Source organism: Podarcis pityusensis (genome assembly GCF_964106645.2).
Source record: "Podarcis pityusensis genome assembly, chromosome: 7".
In the NCBI taxonomy this organism is placed as follows: Eukaryota; Metazoa; Chordata; class Lepidosauria; order Squamata; family Lacertidae; genus Podarcis; species Podarcis pityusensis.
In genome coordinates this window covers 2,955,530-2,973,727 of record NC_138031.1, presented here as the reverse complement: position 1 = coordinate 2,973,727, position 18,198 = coordinate 2,955,530, and the positions used below count along the sequence as shown (strand labels likewise).

At 46.4% G+C, this 18,198-nt stretch overlaps 1 protein-coding gene across 1 annotated transcript in view; it reads left to right on the top strand.

The window, feature by feature from the left end:
* The window catches only part of ZC3H3 (zinc finger CCCH-type containing 3), a 282,895-nt gene that overhangs the window by 80,857 nt on the left and 183,840 nt on the right, over positions 1-18,198 (top strand). Inside the window, exon 4 of the mRNA XM_081012543.1 lies at positions 14,084-14,240. Coding sequence (XP_080868669.1) covers positions 14,084-14,240 — 157 coding nt within the window. The remainder of the gene's footprint in view (positions 1-14,083; positions 14,241-18,198) is intronic.

Sequence of the window (18,198 nt, the reverse complement as noted above, 5' to 3'; positions counted from 1 at the left end):
CGGTTTGGCAGCAGCTTCTGGTTCCCTTGCCTGGGGATGGGTGGAAAAGGTTCCTCATTAATTCTGAGACCCACTGCAATAGAGTCCTGTGCTCTTTGCTTCCGCGTTCCCATCACCTGCGTTTGCATGCTGATATGATGAGCTTGCCTGCTGAAACCCCTGTGAGGCCCTCGTGGAAAGTATATGGGAAGGTCTCCGATCCTTCCCCACTGGCCTCCCTGCCTCCCCTCTCCTCCTTCGGCAAGGTTGGCAGGAAATTGTTCAAGGGAGGAAGCATGTCTGGGCGTGAAAGCACCCTCTCAGCAATGCACCGGGGACCCTGGGTGTGTGCAGGCCGTGAGCTGTGGGCTGATAAATGGTGCTCATATCCCATTCAAATATGATGCAAGCAGTTTCTTTGTAGTTTGTCTTCCATTGCGGTAGTAAAGTTTTTAATTAGGAAAGCTAATGAGATCGATTAGTCATTAGAACTGACCTCCGGATCTCTGCAAGGAGCGTGCATGTGTGTGCCGGGCTGATAACGCGGGACGCCGGGGCATTGTTTGTAATAAAAGCGTAAAGTGTTTGATTTGAGTGAAATGTGCCACGGGGAATACATCATGCGGAGAAAAAAAATTACAACCCTGGGAGCCTGTAATGAAGGGAATTAAACCAACATCCTATCTAAATAACATGATTATCTACACAAAACCCCTCAGCTAGCAAGTAATAATAGAAAACCGAGCTGTTTCGGAGAGCCCCTTTCAGAAGGCAGTTAATGCTGAGGACCCATGCCCGGACTCCGTCAGAGGAGGAGCTCCAGGATGAATGCAACATCCAATTACCGCTGGCAAATAGAGTTTTCACCAGGCACTCGCCTGCCTGTTTTCAGGAGGGGAGGCTGAAAGACCTCAATCATGTGGGATCTCTGCTTATGTCTGTCTGGGTTGGAGCTTCCACATCTGCCCAGGGGTGTACGGAGTGAGGAAATGTTTGACTGGGTTTCTGATGGATTAGCAGCAACTAGCAGCGCTTGTTCAAAGGCCAGAGGCTGAAGGGCTGGGGAAATGGGTGGAGGGAGCCAGAAAAGATGCTCAGTGGTGCCTCAAAGCAGTAGTTTTTCCGAGGTCCGGGGGGGAGAGAGAGAGAGAGAGAGAGAGAGAGAGAGAGAGAGAGAGAGAGCTCATGGCCACTTGGAGAGGTGCAAAAGGGGAGTTGCTTGGAGTGTTGGGCAGGGAAGGAGAGAGAGGCTTTGCTAGAAGAGGGCCCCCTGCTGTTTTTCACCATTGGGCAAATCAGCATAAAGCATCCCTGAAGAACAGGATTCCTTCTGATGTTACTCATGGTCCTCTTACCCCACCATGTCCCAGAGGCTCAAGGTGAATAAATTGGCTGATGACACCATGTTAAAAATAGGGATATCTATCTATCTTAAGGTTACCAGATTTTTTTTCAATGAATCCAGGGACACTTTTCAACTTCCTACTAAATAGATGGATTTTGTCAGGGGACTGATTTGTAAATCTGAGCACTGTCCCCGGGAAACAGGGACATCTGGTAACCTTAATCTATCTATCTATCTATCTATCTATCTATCTATCTATCTATCTAATGTATCTATCATTGTCTGTCTGTCTGTCTATCTCACTTCACTCAGTTCGCAGCCTGCAGGTACCTTCTGAAGTTGACCATGTGAGTCTTCTGAAGTGTACTCAGGTTGGGATTCCCATCAGCTGCCAAGGGCCTGCTGTTTAGCTTAGAGGGGGAAAGATGACTGAAGGGGGCAAAATATGAGAGAGAGAGAAATGATATCACAACCCTTGATATTGGGGTTACTTTATGAAATTGATGGACTTTAGGCTCAGGGTGGATAAAAACAAGCACTTTTCCACCTAATGTATAATAATTAACACATGAAACTCACCGACATAAGATGTTGTGACAGCGAGTAGCACAGGCGGCATTAAAAGGGAGATTAGACAAATTCCTGGGAGTGGCAGAGGAGAGATCTATGAATGGCCAGCATCTTGCCTTTGTGATTTGCCATGGGCTTCTCCTCTGTATCTGGTAGGCCACTATAGGAATCAGGGCACTGAACTAGATGGCGATTGGCCTGATCCACCCACACGCTTCTTATGCAAGGAGAGTTCTGAAAAAGCTGCCCTGGAGTGGTACCTGGTTACCTGTTTCCCCAGGTCAAGGAGGCTGGAACTTGGGGAATACATGTTGCTTCAACCGTGAAGCAGCTCAGACTTGGAGCTTGCCTACCTCTAAGCCAGGTTGCTTTCATGCCACCCCTTCTCTTCCCAAGTACAGTCATACCTTGGGTTGCGAATGTGATCCGTGCGGGAGGCACGTCCACAACCCGCAGCGCTGTGTCTGCGTACCCACGTGATGCGATTCAGCGCCTCTGCGCATGCGCATGACGTCATTTTGTGCTTCTGTGCATGCGTGAGTGCCAGAACCTGGAAGTAACCCGAAAACGTGCAACCCGCAGTGTTCGTAACCTGAGGTATGACTGTAGCCTTGTGTGCAACTAGCTGGACACTTTGGCAGTGGGTTTCAAGGTTGTGGCTGGTTGGCCCGTGGGAGATGAGGAATGGCCTAAGATCATGCCCCAAATTTGGCATCCTATGTGTGCGACCTGCAGTCCTGGGGCAGGGATGCCCAGATCCAATGGCTCTTCAGGGTCACTGGTGCTTGTGGGGGAGCTGCTCCCCTTTCTCGTCCTCTGCAAAGTGAGCAGGTGAGTGTCTTCCTGGCTTCTAATCTCCAAGGAAGGAGACTCCGTGGTCCCTCCACAGTTAGCTGCCCAGCAGGGCAATGGGCTTGTTTGCTCAGTAGGCTTTCCAAAGAAGATCGATCAAGAGAACTTTAGTATAGGAGAGCCTGGAATGTGGGGCTGAAATTGAGGACTCACCTGTGCTCTCCCAGTCTTGTGCAGATGACTGTTGGCCCATTTGCTTCATTGCAAATAACTACTTTATGTGTATCTAATCATGGACTGGACATGCTTGGTGGATTTTATGTACGGACATTCTATCATTTTATCGCATTTCTCTTGCTGTCTACTCTCTGTCTTCAACGTCAGTATATTTTGTGGTATCTCGGTTGCTGCCATTTTGTGTTACTTTTTACTGTTTATTTTATTGGTGTGATGTGTTACAATGAGTTTAAAATATTATAAATGTGTGTGTGTATATATATATATAGAGAGAGAGAGAGAGAGAGATAGTAGGTCACTTTAGTTTGCTTTCCACAAAAGTGTGGTGCACATTATAAAATAAATAAATCTAACTTGTCTTGCAGACATGTTGCAAGGAACACTGAGAGAAGGGTTTCCTTTGAAGGTTTTCCCCAGGAAGAATAAAATGATGGGCTCGTTGAGCTGCAGCTGAAATGTTGCTAAATTAAGCCCTTTGCACAGGATTTGCCGAAATACTAGATGGCATAGAAGGGGGCTGGAGAAAGGCTGCCCTGATGCTTTTGTGAGTGCTGGAATGAAGATCTTTAGCAAAATGGGCTGCTTGGTGAGTGACAGCTAAATTGGAAGCTGATCTGTAGAAGGGATGCCCTGGAGACTGACAGGAGGAATGTGACTGGTGTGTTTTGTGGAGTGAGTTAGTGCCAGGGAATTTCTCAAAGCAAATAAGGATGGGGAAGTAGGAACGAGAATTGGTCACTGTTCAAAGAGGCGCACACATAGCTAGTAGCATTCCTGGCATTGCTGTAAGCCAGCCTTTGTGTGCTGGTCCCGGGGGTAAGGTACCTTGGGTGTAGCAGAGTCCACACGAAGAGGGGCAAGGTCCGAGGCAGAGAGCCGGGCGGGGAACAGGAACGCTGGAACAGGAGGCTGTGCAGGGAACAGGAACACCGGATGGTCGGGAACAGGAGGCCGAGCAGGGAACAGGAGTACCGGATAGTCAGGAACAGGAAGCCGAGCAGGGAACAGGAGTACCGGATAGTCAGGAACAGGAGGCCGAGCAGGGATCAGGAACACAGGAAGGTCCGAAGCCAACAACGACGTTGCTCCCGCAACCTGGGGCCGGGCTGACTGGGCTTTTATCCTCTTCTAAGGCCAGGGGCGGTCCCGGCCCCCAGGAGCCCCGCCTCCTCTGGCCTTAAGGCGAGCACTCCTCCTGGGGGCAACCAGTTCCCTTCGCCTCTCTGCTCTAAGCCTCTGCAGATCAGGAGAGGCCGAAGGGTTACTGGGCCCTGGAGGAGGCTCACCTGTGGCCACTGAGTCGTCAAGCCTCTCTGGGGCCAGAAGGGCTTCACCTGGGGCCAGCTCCTGATGCACTGCCACAGGTGCAGGCTCTTCAGCATCTAGGCCTTGCCCCAGTTCAGCCGGCCCTGGAGGCGGGGACTCCTGTGCAGGCTGGGATTCCTCTGTTTCATCCTCCGAATCGGAATCCCAGGCCATCACACCTTGGCAACGTGGTGCCCTCTAGCCGTTTGGCTGTCCAAAACAGCTGGAGGGCACCAAGTTGGCAAGACCTGGTCTAAGTTCTTGGCTCAGTTTTTTGGCTTTCCCTCTGTGCTTTTCTTTTCTTAGACATCTAACTGGAGGTTCAAGACAACTAATAACATATTTTTGTTATTATTCTGCTGAAATAATTTACTTTACTGATTGAGCTCTGGGAATCCTGCAAGTCTGCAGCTGATGTCACTCTAGTAATGAGTTTTTGGGGACGTGGGTGGCACTGTGGTCTAAACCACTGAGCTCTTGGGCTTGCCGATCAGAAGGTTGGTGGTTCAAATCTGCTCAACGGTGGTGAGCTCCTGTTGCTCTATCCCAGCTTCTGCCAACCTAGCAGTCCAAAAACATACCAGTGCAAGTAGATAAATAGGTACCACTGCAGCGGGAAGGTAAATGGTGCTTCATTGCACTCTGGCACTCATCACAGTGTCCTGTTGTGCCAGAAGTGCTTTAGTCATGCTGGCCACATGACTCGGAAAACCTGCCTGTGGACAAACGTTGGCTCCTTGGGCCTGAAAAGTGAGATGTGCGCCACACCCCATAGTCACCTTTGACTGGACTTAACCACCCAGGGATCCTTTACTTTTACCTTTAATCTAGCAATGAGTTTGCTCTTCTGCAGCCCACACTGCCACTTCCAATTGCAGCCATCAAAAAGCCAGACTGTATAACCAGCTTGATTCTGAAAGTAGTGCAAAGCTGAAAAGATTCTCAACAACATGCCCAAAGGATGTTCAGGTTGAGATTTTGGTGAATCTCCAAAGGGAGGGAATTTCAGATCTGGAGGATAGCTCTCCTTCGTAGTGTGATGATAAAACTAGAAGGGTTCCTTTGCTTACCACTGAAATTGCAACTGGACACCTGGTAGGTGGTTGTGTCTGAAGTCTAGAACATTTTAAGATCATGCCCCATGCTTTGAATGGTGCACAGGAGAAAATAAGGCAGGGCATCTCTAGAGTGGGATATTGCAACCTGCTTCTGATAGGAGAAGCCGTAACAGCTCTAGAGAAGCTGTTTCGCTTCTCAGTGGTTTTAAGGGGCTGCCTTCATGGAGCACAACGCAAGGGTTGCAATACGTCTGGAATTTCCCAGACATAGCCAGGATTTGGATGTCGGAAACATTGTCCAGGCAGAAGTTGTTGGAGTCTCGTTTTTGGCAATTTCCCTTAAAAATTGCTCCAAAACGTCAATTTTTGTGTCCAGATCTTCGCAAGAGATGCATCCCTCTCCGCACTCTGGCTGTGGACCTGAAGAGCAAGGGAAGGGGCTGGACCACATGGGAGTCCAAAAACACCCTCCCAGTTAATAGCATGGCCTGTCAATCAGCAGCACTTGCCCATCCTCCTGTCAAGATTCAGCTTCATGTTTGCTTCACATCATCATGTTATATGATGCTTTTGGATTGCAAGCTATCATGAGCCCTAGGGATGGAGTGGCAAAATAAAATAAAAATTCACTGCTTTCTTCAGGAGTGGGCAGGTTTACTCTCTCTTGCCAGCCGAGGTTACTCTGGGAGCTGGTTTTCATTCTTGCAGTAGGTAAGAGCAGAAGCACTTGCAAACAATCCTTAATTAACAGGGGACAGATATTGCAGAAGGTTGATTAATATACCTTTTCCCTCAGCTAGTGTGTGTTTTATTACAAGGCAACAGAAGGTCTTTTAAGCCCAGACTTACAGCTTTAACTTCCTGCCTTTTGTGGGAATTATGAGACTTAACATTACCTTAATGTACCCTTTTTTGTCTTTTAATATACTTTATAGCAACTCTTCTTTTATTAGTCCTTACTGGCAATGGCTTAGTAAAATTATAGCTATAGGTCTTATTGTGAGGAACCCTGGAAAGCGGATATGCTGGCATAGCATGGAGCTTTGTCGATGGGAGTCCAAAAATTCTATTTTATTTATTTATTTAGAGAGGTGCGCCTACACACAATTGCAACACACACATCGCCTGATTGTACGAAAATCTCTTAAGTGGTTTGCAATGTGGAGTTATCCAATCCATGCAGACTGGTATGTATGTACTATTGCAATGTTGTTGTCCATTTATCATTATTACATTTCTATACTGCCTTTTATCCGAAGATCACAGGGCAGTTTACAATATAAAAACACAAAAATACAGACCACAATAACAAACAAAACAGCCCCCCCCCCCGCAAAAAAGACAATGCTTTCAGAGCCAATTTTTGTTCATATTTTTCCTAGTGCTCAAGGTTGCAAGCCTTCATTTGATAATGTATTCTCTTTTCTCGGGAGCCAAGTAGCTGTTACTTATTAATTTATTATTGCGTTCTACATATTTCTCAAGGCGATATGCAAACATGCCACAAATGCAGCTATTAGTAGACTTTTGTCACTACACTGAAGTATCATGGTGGAATTTTGCCCCGGAAAGCAGTGGGTGGTATCTCAACAAGTCATGCTCCATGTAGTCCCAATGAAGCCAATGGACTTAAGTTCGTCATGTCCATTGATTTCACTGGGTCTCATTTGAGTGTGACTTTGTCACAAGGCTGGAGGAGAGAAGCAGCAACGACTTGCCAGCTCTGGGAAGGAAGTGGCAGAGCTAAGTAGGACTTGGGTCTTTTCACTGGGTGTGAATGGGATGAACTTTTTGGAGACCACTGTGAAACTCCTGGATGGCAGCTTTGAGCAAAGCTCCAGCAGACCATCTCTGTCTACATCATCCGCCTTCCAACTTTCCATGCCCAAGACCCACCTTAATCCTCCAGGCTGTTTTAGACCTACTCTAGAAGCAAAAATAGCACGATCGTCTAGATTTGCTGTCTCCCTTCACTCTTCCTCTGTCAGTCCCTTCTTGATCACAGCATAAGAGTTCCCTTGTAGGTTCAGACTGAAGGCCCCTCTAATCTAGCAGTTTGTCTCCAGCAGAGACCAATCAGATACTTCATTACTGCTTGTCCACGGCATCTGTCAGAAAGAGGTGCACTGCATCTGAACATGGAGGTTCTACTGCGCCTCTCTTTGCTTCTTTTCTGTCCAGAAGATAGTTTTGCCGCTCTGGGTGCAACTTGCCTTGTGTGACTCTTGATTCACACAACTCATTGGCAAAGGGCCACCACCATCGCTCGGGGGGAGAGCATCTGCTTCGCGTGCAGGAAGGTCCTGGGTTCAATCCCTGCGTCTCTCAGGTAGGGCTTTGAAAAAAGACTCCTTGTGTGAAGACCCAGAGAGCCATTGTTGCCAGTCAGTGTTGACAACACTGAGCAAGATGGACCAATGGTATAAGGATGCTTCCTAGCAGTGAAGGTTTGTGAAGCAGACAAGTCATCCTGCTGAGTTGTTAGAGAACCTAGTTTGGTGGTAATGCAGAAGGGATGATTCCTCCTGGTTTGAGAGGAGCTAATTCTTCTTATAGTCAACAAAAGAGTGGCGAAAGCTGTACTGGGATGCAGTCTCAAAAATGATAGAATGATCTCGATACGAATCCAAGGCAGACCTTTTAACATCACAGTAATCCAAGTTTATGCACCAACTACTGGTGCTGAAGAAACTGAAATTGACCAATTCTATGAAGACTTACAAGAACTTATAGAAGTGACACCAAAGAAGGATGTTCTTCTCATTATAGGGGATTGGAATGCTAAAGTAGGGAATCAAGAGATAAAAGGAACAACTGGCAAGTTTGGCCTTGGAGATCAAAATGAAGCAGGGCAAAGGCTAATAGAGTTCTGTCAAGAGAACAAGCTGGTCATCACAAACACGCTTTTCCAACAACACAAGAGACGACTCTACACATGGACATCACCAGATGGGCAACATCGAAATCAGATTGATTATATTCTCTGCAGCCAAAGATGGAGAAGCTCTATACAGTCAGCAAAAACAAGACCTGGAGCTGACTGTGGCTCAGATCATCAGCTTCTTATAGCAAAATTCAAGCTTAAACTGAAGAAAGTAGGAAAAACCACTGGGCCGGTAAGATACAATCTAAATCAAATCCCTTATGAATACACAGTGGAAGTGAGGAACAGGTTTAAGGATTTAGATTTGCTGGACAGAGTGCCTGAAGAACTATGGGTGGAGGCTCGCAACATTATACAGGAGGCAGCAACTAAAACCATCCCAATGGAAAAGAAATGCAAGAAAGCAAAGTGGCTGTCCAACGAGGCCTTACAAATAGCGGGGGAGAGAAGGCAAGCAAAATGCGAGGGAGATAGTGAAAGATACAGGAAATTGAATGCAGATTTCCAAAGAATAGCAAGGAGAGACAAGAAGGCCTTCTTAAACGAGCAATGCAAAGAAATAGAGGAAAACAACAGAATGGGAAGAACCAGAGATCTGTTCAAGAAAATCGGAAATATGAAAGGAACATTTCGTACAAAGATTACCATAATAAAGGACAAAAGTGGTAAAGACCTAACTGAAGCAGAAGACATCAAGAAGAGGTGGCAAGAATACACAGAGGAATTATACCAGAAAGATATGGATGTCTCGTACACCCCAGGTAGTGGGGTTGCTGACCTTGAGCCAGACATCCTGGAGAGTGAAGTCAAATGGGCCTTAGAAAGCACTGCAAATAACAAGGCCAGTGGAAGTGATGGTATTCCAGCTGAACTGTTTAAAATTTTAAAAGATGATGCTGTTAAGGTGCTACACTCAATATGCCAGCAAGTTTGGAAAACTCAGCAGTGGCCAGAGGATTGGAGAAGATCAGTCTACATCCCAATCCCAAAGAAAGGCAGTGCCAAAGAATGCTCCAACTACCGCACAATTTCACTCATTTCACATGCTAGCAAGGTTATGCTTAAAATTCTACAAGGAAGGCTCAAGCAGTATGTGGACCGAGAACTCCCAGAAGTGCAAGCTGGATTTAGAAGAGGCAGAGGAACCAGAGACCAAATTGCAAACATGCGCTGGATTATGGAGAAAGCTAGAGAGTTCCAGAAAGACATCTACTTCTGCTTCATTGACTATGCAAAAGCCTTTGACTGTGTCGACCACAGCAAACTATGGCAAGTTCTTAAAGAAATGGGAGTGCCTGATCACCTCATCTGTCTCCTGAGAAATCTCTATGTGGGACAAGAAGCTACAGTTAGAACTGGATATGGAACAACTGATTGGTTCAAAATTGGGAAAGGAGTACGGCAAGGCTGTATATTGTCTCCCTGCTTATTTAACTTATATGCAGAATTCATCATGCGAAAGGCTGGGCTGGATGAATCCCAAGCCGGAATTAAGATTGCCGGAAGAAATATCAACAACCTCAGATATGCAGATGACACAACCTTGATGGCAGAAAGTGAAGAGGAATTAAAGAACCTTTTAATGAGGGTGAAAGAGGAGAGCGCAAAATATGGTCTGAAGCTCAACATCAAAAAAACGAAGATCATGGCCACTGGGCCCATCACCTCCTGGCAAATAGAAGGGGAAGAAATGGAGGCAGTGAGAGATTTTACTTTCTTGGGCTCCATGATCACTGCGGATGGTGACAGCAGTCACGAAATTAAAAGACGCCTGCTCCTTGGGAGAAAGGCGATGGCAAACCTAGACAACATCTTAAAAAGCAGAGACATCACCTTGCCAACAAAGGTCCGTATAGTAAAAGCCATGGTTTTCCCAGTAGTGATGTATGGAAGTGAGAGCTGGACCATAAAGAAGGCTGATCGCCGAAGAATTGATGCTTTTGAATTATGGTGCTGGAGGAGACTCTTGAGAGTCCCATGGACTGCAAGAAGATCAAACCTCTCCATTCTGAAGGAAATCAGCCCTGAGTGCTCACTGGAAGGACAGATCGTGAAGCTGAGGCTCCAATACTTTGGCCACCTCATGAGAAGAGAAGACTCCCTGGAAAAGACCCTGATGTTGGGAAAGATAGAGGGCGCAAGGAGAAGGGGACGGCAGAGGACGAGATGGTTGGATGGTGTTCTTGAAGCTACCGGCATGAGTTTGATCAAACTGCGGGAGGCAGTGGAGGACAGAAGTGCCTGGCGTGCTCTGGTCCATGGGGTCACGAAGAGTCGGACACGACTAAACGACTAAACAACAACAACAACAATTCTTCTTAGCTAATTCTACTCTTGAGAGTCCCATGGACTGCAAGAAGATCAAACCTATCCATTCTGAAGGACATCAGCCCTGAGTGCTCCCTGGAAGGGCAGATCCTGAAGCTGAGGCTCCAAGACTTTGGCCACCTCATGAGAAGAGAAGACTCCCTGGAAAAGACCCTGATGTTGGGAAAGAAGGAGGGCACAAGGAGAAGGGGACGACAGAGGACGAGATGGTTGGACAGTGTTCTCGAAGCTACCAGCATGAGTTTGACCAAACTGCGGGAGGCAGTGGAAAACAGGAGTGCCTGGCGTGCTCTGGTCCAGGGGGTCACAAAGCGTCGGACACAACTAAATAACAACAACAGTTCTACTTAACTAGGCCTGAAAATGTGTGTTACCAGGCTCATGGTGTCTGCTACCTGCCTCTGGGCAAAATGTTGGCCCCTTCTCTAGAGAAGGGGACCACCCCATAGCAATCGCCTGTGGATTTTCATTTGGTGCTGCTCCTGATAGATTGCCTTTTAGAAGTTGCCTAACTTAGCTAGTAGGGAATATTAAGGTTGCATTTCCCAAGGCAGGCAGAAGACATTCAGAAAAAAAAGATAAAGATATATATGGGCCTCCTTTTTTCCACTTTCCACCTTGCAATAATTTTAATTAGAGGATTCCCAAAGGAGGGGGGGTGGGGGAAGAGTCATCTCTTCAAATCAGTTATAAAACCAGCAGACTTCGTCTCAGCATGTAGTGTCAGCTTTAATTATCTGGGCAGTTATAGCTGTATGTTATAAAAGTCAGGCAATTAGATGCATTCCTTAAAGCTGTGGAAAAAAATTGCTGGCTATCAAGAAGGGGAAGAAACAGAATCAAACATATAGCTGTTAATTGCATGGGGCATTCAGCAGAAAAAATGGTGTGTATATCACATTGCAAAATATTGTGAAAGTAGAAATGATTAAATACATAAATCTGTTTGGGAGTGTAGATGTCGCGGATAAAGGTGTTCTTTCTAAATGACTGCAGAATGTGTCCACAGACACTCAACAGCACAGATAGGAAGCATTTGTAATATTCAGGGCAGGCAGCCTAGGCACCCACTGCTCCCCAATGTCTTATAAGTGTGGAATCCTTGGAGGAGCCAGAAGGTCATCATTCCCTGCTCCCGAATACAGGAGAAGGCCCACACAATCACAGACGAGCCCACACAATTGGATGTGCTGCACCCCAGAGACCAGGGGAGGAGGCTGGCCACAGTGCCAGAGTGAAATGCCTGCAGGACAGAGCTGGTTGCTCTAGATGACTCAGGCAAGTGAGCCAAGCCACATGCTACAAGGGAAGAACAAAAGCTGTTCATCTGATCGGGGGGCAGAGAGGTAGGGCAAGGGGCTATGTGGGAATTCACAGTGAGAAGTGTAGCTCAGGGATACAGTCATACCTTGGGTTAAAGACTCTTCGGCTTAAATGTTTTCAGGTTGCGACCCGGAAGTACTGGAAAGGGTTACTTCCGGGTTTCGCCGCTCGCACACGCGCAGATGCTCAAAATGACATCACGCGCATGTGCAGAAGCGGCAAATCGTGACCCGCAGACGTGGGCTGCGTTCTGCTCAGGTTGTGAACAGGGCTCTGGAACGGATCCCGTTCACAACCAGAGGTACCACTGTATTGTGGCACTTGAGGATCAAAAGACACGGGGCTTAGATGTGAGAGGTGGTGCTGAGTGGGTGTGTTGTCATTGTAGGTGTGATGGAGTTGGGTTTGGGTGCTTCCCTTTGGCAGAAGTTGACTGTGTTGTGCTTGGTTTGGGGGAAGGCAGCAGTTGCTGGCACAACGCCACTGAGGTCTGTGCCTGGAGCTCCAGAGAAGCAGGCGCATCTTTCTGCTAATCTTTTCAAGTTCAGGCAACAAAGGACTTAGATGAGAAGCAGCCCTCGGAGGTTGCTGAAGGCTTGATTATAGAAGGCGGGTTAGGATGGAGAGACACGGGGCAGCGTTCTGTAGGTTTCACAATCTGCTCCTGGTGAGCACACAGAGGGAACTTCACGGGTTTTCTAGTCCACTGCCCGCTTGAAGCCTCCCTCTGATAGAAACCTGTTCAACCTTTTCTTTGAACACTCCCATGGAGAGAAATGAAGCAGCCTCCTCTGGAAGCTTGCTTCCCTGCTGTATTGTTCGAGCTGCTAAGATGCTCTTCCAAATGTTCAGCCCATATATCCGTCTCCCCCAGCCTAGTGGGAGTTGTAGTGCAAAACAGCTGGAGTCTACCAGCTTCGGGAAGTCTGGCATAGCTTAAATGGCAGGTCTAGGAAAAGGCTTCTGCTGGAGACCTTGGAGTCTCAACCAACCTTTGCCAACTTGCTGCCCTCCAGATATTTTTGGTTTACAAGGCACATCCTTGCGGGCTGGGCTGATGGGAGTTGTGGTCCAGAATATCTGGAGGACGCCAGGTCCGTGAAGGCTGGTCTAGAGTCTAGACTATACCGAGTTAGATAGGCCTGTGGTCTTACTCAGTGTAAGACAACCATCAGTTCAGTTTATGCAGAGTATGTACGATTGCATCTTTGTGATCAAAACCACTGATGGAGGGAAAAAGTTGGTTCCCTCCTTATTTTTTTGCTGTCCGTTCTTCAAAACCCTTTCACAATGTTTGTTACCAGATTTAAAATTTGAGATAGATTAGCCAGAGAATATATTCTGATGTTTCTAATGTGGTTTTAAATTCCTGCTCTATCTTGTAATAAAGTCATACCTTGGGTTGAAGTAGCTTCGGGTTGAGCATTTTCCGGTTGTGCTCCGTGGCGACCCGTTAGTAACGGAACACGTTACTTCCGGGTTTCGCCACTCGCGCATGCGCAGACGCTCAAAGTGACGTCATACGCACAACAGGTGAATCGCAACCCGCGCACGCTGAGACATGGATTGCGTTTGCTTCAGGATGCAAACGGGGCTCCTCCCCCATCGTTCTACCCGGACACTGAGGTCCAGCACTGAGGGCCTTCTGGCGGTTCCCTCACTGCGAGAAGCCAAGTTACAGGGAACCAGGCAGAGGGCCTTCTCGGTAGTGGCACCCGCCCTGTGGAACACCCTCCCACCAGATGTCAAAGAGAACAACAACTACCAGGCTTTTAGAAGACATCTGAAGGCAGCCCTGTTTCGGGAAGCTTTTAATGTTTGATGTATTATAGTATTTTAATATTCTTTTGGAAGCCGCCCAGAGTGGCCGGGGAAGCCCAGCCAGATGGGCGGGGTATAAATAATAAATTATTATTATTATTATTATTATCCAGAGGTACCACTGTACTTGAAGGAAAATGAGAACATTTTTGCTTTCAGCTGCTGTGAGAACTGCCTGATCCTGTAATGCTCTTCCTGGGTTCACAGTTCTGACCATTTTGCACTTGGGGAAAGTAGTCAAAAGTGTAAACTATTGAGGGATATTATAACCATGGGCTCTGTTTTATTAAACGGTGCTCCATTTTGTATGTATGTGTGGATAAGGATTCGTATCTATACATTTCAGCAAAGAGTTGATCCTTTTTTCCATGGCCCCAGTCTTGTTCTACATGTTTCTTCAGGCCTGCGTTAATTTCTTCCTCCTCTCTCTTTAAATCCCAGGCTCCAGCTTCCTTCTTGCAAGCCCCACAGCCAATAAAGTGGTGAACACTCGCTACAGGATTGTGAAGAAGGCGGCAACTTCTGCTCCTTCGGCCTCTGCGGCGTCTTTTGGCTGCCCTGCTCACAGCTGGAAGTCCAGAAGGCTCTCAACATCCAGGTAGACTTTTCGACACAGCTTTGACCATTGTTCCAGCGTTGGTACCATGTTATAGTGGGCATCTGTTTACAACTGCTGATCAGCTAAAAAAGGCCACATCACATTGTTCTTATGAGCAATGGAAATGTTTGACGGTCTATTGCAGGGGTCAGCAAACTTTTTCAGCCCTCCCACCAGATGTCAAAGAGAACAACAACTACCAGACTTTTAGAAGACATCTGAAGGCAGCCCTGTTTAGGGAAGCTTTTAATGTTTGACGGTCTATTGTATTTTAATATTTTGTTGGAAGCCGCCCAGAGTGGCAGGGGAAACCCAGCCAGATGGGTGGGGTCTAAATAATAAATTATTATTATTATTATTATTATTATTATTATTATTATTATTAATTTGTGGGGCATAGGAATTTGTTCATTTTTCTCTCTAAAATATAATCTGGCCCCCCACAAGGACTGAGGGACAGTGGACCGGCTCCCTGCTGAAAAAGTTTGCTGACCCCTGACCTAGGAGATGTCTAAAGCCATGGGGCCATTAGTGTGGTTCTTCAGCACCTGTCAAACAACTGCTGATTCTGTTGGTCTCTTTCTGGACGGCTTGGGCTAGAGGAGGGATGCCATGATGATGATGATGATGATGATGATGATAATAATAATAATAATAATTTTATTATTTACACCCTGCCCACCAGACATTCTGGGCAGCTCCCAGCAGAATAGTAAAAACACGATAAAGTATCAAGCATTAAAAACTTCCCTAAACAGGTAACAAAACCTAAACCATGGAAACAAAATTTGTTGCTTTTGATATATGATCCTGCCTTATCAATTGATTATTTGGGTTTGGTGGTCATCTCAGCCTTCACATCAGTAGCTGATCAATATTTGGTCATCACGTTGCATGTATAGATTTATTTTTGTAACCACCTTATTGTGCTTTAGGGGTTCTTCAGATTATGTGGCATATAAGTATTATACATATTTGAGGCTTCCCAGTGTTAGAAAACGTACTTTCAGCCCAATCCAATGTGCTTGTTCTCATAGGTAAGTCTCCCTCGGTTTCTTGGGAGGAGGAATTTATAGGATTTCATTATTCCTCTGCTAGCATTTGCTTTTATTTGTTTTATCTGTTTCCCCCTTCCAGCTTTTCCATTTCCAGCCTGAATAAGTTGCCTCTTTCTCCCCATGCTCTATAGAGGTTGTCGTCCTTTTCAAGCCTCCCCCCTTTACAAGATCCCTTCAGCGGATGACCAGTTGCAATTTGCAAGCAATTAGTTTAAGGTGCTCAACTATATTATAAAGTTTTGCAAATGAGTGTGGCAGCTGGCTTGAAAAGGTGGGGGGGGGGGAGAATGAATTTTAAAATCAAATAGAATAAACTTCCTCAATTACTTGGTGAAATAAAAGAAAATGCTGATATTCCCGTTTTTTAAAAGCTGATTATACAGTATTTGTTACAGTTTGAAAACAGTTTAAAAATTAAGAACCAGATGCTTTATCTGGGAACTTCTGTCACCAGCAATTTAGTAACACTTGACAGTATCAAAACAATTGCTATTTCAAGAATTTAAAATTGGAGTGCAGCATTTACCTTCCTAAAACAATTGATTATCCCACCCAGCCTGCTTAAGAATAGCTTTATGTAAAGTACAGATTCTGTTTATGAAGGGGGAAAGACTGAGACATCGCATACGTGAAGATCATTCGTGCTTATTGTAAAACAAGAGCTGGTTTTCCGTTGGAGGGTATTGCACTCATTTGCAACTCTGAATTCTTCTGGAGGAGGAAACGTACGGACTGCTAAAGCCAAGTCACAAAGCCCTACTTTATTCTTATTTTAAGCCTGAAGCAGATGAGATTCATATCAATGCTGTTGATTGCAGCATTGATATACCGTATTTTTCGCTCTATAACATGCACCAGACCATAACACGCACGTAGTTTTTAGAGGAAAACAAGAAAAAAAATATTCTAAACGAAACAGTGGATGTATGATTTTTGTGGTTCATGCTGTGGCCACAGACATGTGATCTGACAGTGAGTTTGGAGTAGCCCAATGCAAAAATCCTGAGGATCCATGTGGATCCATGCTTTGTAATCACGTTCTAAGTGGGGAGGGAAGGAAAAGCACTCAAGGGACAAGGAGCACGCATGGGGTGTGTGGAGAAGGATGCTGCTAATAATGCTATTTAGCAAGCTGAGTGGGGAGGAGAGAGGGACAGAGAGCCTGCTTGCTTTAAAGGAACCAACCAGACAGGAGCCGCTTACACTCATGTAAGCGGCTCCTCTCCTCTCCCGCTTTGCTCCTTTAAAGAAGCAGGCTCTCTGTCCCTCTCTCCTCCCCACTCAGCGGCTCTTCTCCCACTTTGCTGTTTCAAAGCGAGCCACGGAGGAGGGAAGGAAGGGGAACCATGGATCCTCTGCTCACGACTGCAGCAGATCCCCCCCGCCACCCGTAGGCATTCCCTCCATAACACGCACAGACATTTCCCCTTACTTTCTAGGAGGAAAAAAGTGAGTGTTATGGTGCAAAAAATACGGTAAATCGGACTCATCACCTGCCCCTAAATCTGGCATTGGATAGGCTTTCCCTTGGCAGGGACTGGTGAGATCCCTGACCATATGATTGACACCCCTGGCTTAATGGATATTCCCAAGAATGTGTGAACAGATATTCCTTTTGCAAAGCACACAGGCACATTCCAGCTGATCTGGCTCAAAGAGTTGTGTCATTCCTCTGTCATCGGTCTTTTTATTTTTGCCCCACCTCTTCCCAAAGGGCCCTGCAGATTTCCAGCATCATGGGGAGCGACTATTATATCTATAGATTAGCTGCTGCTTTTATCACATGGGTACCAGTCCCAGGTTCTGTTTAGCAGCTGCATCTCTTCTCTATATCCTTGTTATGTCCTTGCTCCCTGGGTAAATTTCCTGCGGGTGTCACTGAGGAGTCCATCACAGGGGATGCAGCCAGCCTTTTTCAGACAGTCTCCTGGGAGTGGAAGCCGTTCTTCACATGTGCATTGTGCAACATGAGCCCAGACTCAACCCCTGACATCTCCAGAAAGGGCTGAGAGAGTCCTGGATAGCTGCTGCCAGCCAGTGTAGGCAGTACTGAGATAGATGGGCTGACTCAGTGCAAGGCAGATTCCTATGTTCTTTTGCATCCACCCTAAGGTTTGGTGTGTCCTCTCTCTCTCTCTCTCTCTCTCTCTCTCTCTCTCTCTCCCCCCCCCCTCTCTCTCTCTCTCCCTCCCTCTGCCAGCACTATTGATTGGCTCTCCATGCTTTATTTAAGTCCGTTGAAAGAAGCCTATCTTGATCGAAACAGTTTCCTCTCTCTTCACGTGCCACGGGTGTCTTGCTGAAATGACCATTCTTCCTCAGTTACCTCATCCGCCGCAAATGCTGCCCATTTATCGGAGGAGATTGGTTTGCGTGTTTTCTCTCTCCCTCGCCTCCCCCCTTTTTGCACGTTGTGTAGGAAGGCCACAGATGCTCAGTGAGAGATCTGGACAAAAGTGCTTCTTGGATGAGCAGAGTTCTGTGATAGGTTTCTCCTCCCACCCAAGTAGTTCTAGGACTTGCCAACGCAACAAGTTGTTGGGAGGGAAGAAAAAGGATACTCCTTGCAGGTTAATAATAATAGTAATAATAATAATAATAATAATAATAATAATAATAATAATAATAATAATAATAATAATTTATTATTTATACCCCGCCCATCTGGCTGGGTTTCCCCAGCCACTCTGGGCGGCTTCCAACAGAACACTAAAATACAATAACCTATTAAACATTAGAAGCGTCCCTAAACAGGTCTGCCTTCAGATGTCTTCTAAAAGTCTGGTAGTTGTTTTTCTCTTTGACATCTGGTGGAAGGGTGTTCCACAGGGCGGGTGACACCACCGAGAAGGCCCTCTGCCTGGTTCCCTGTAACTTGGCTTCTCGCAGTGAGGGAACTG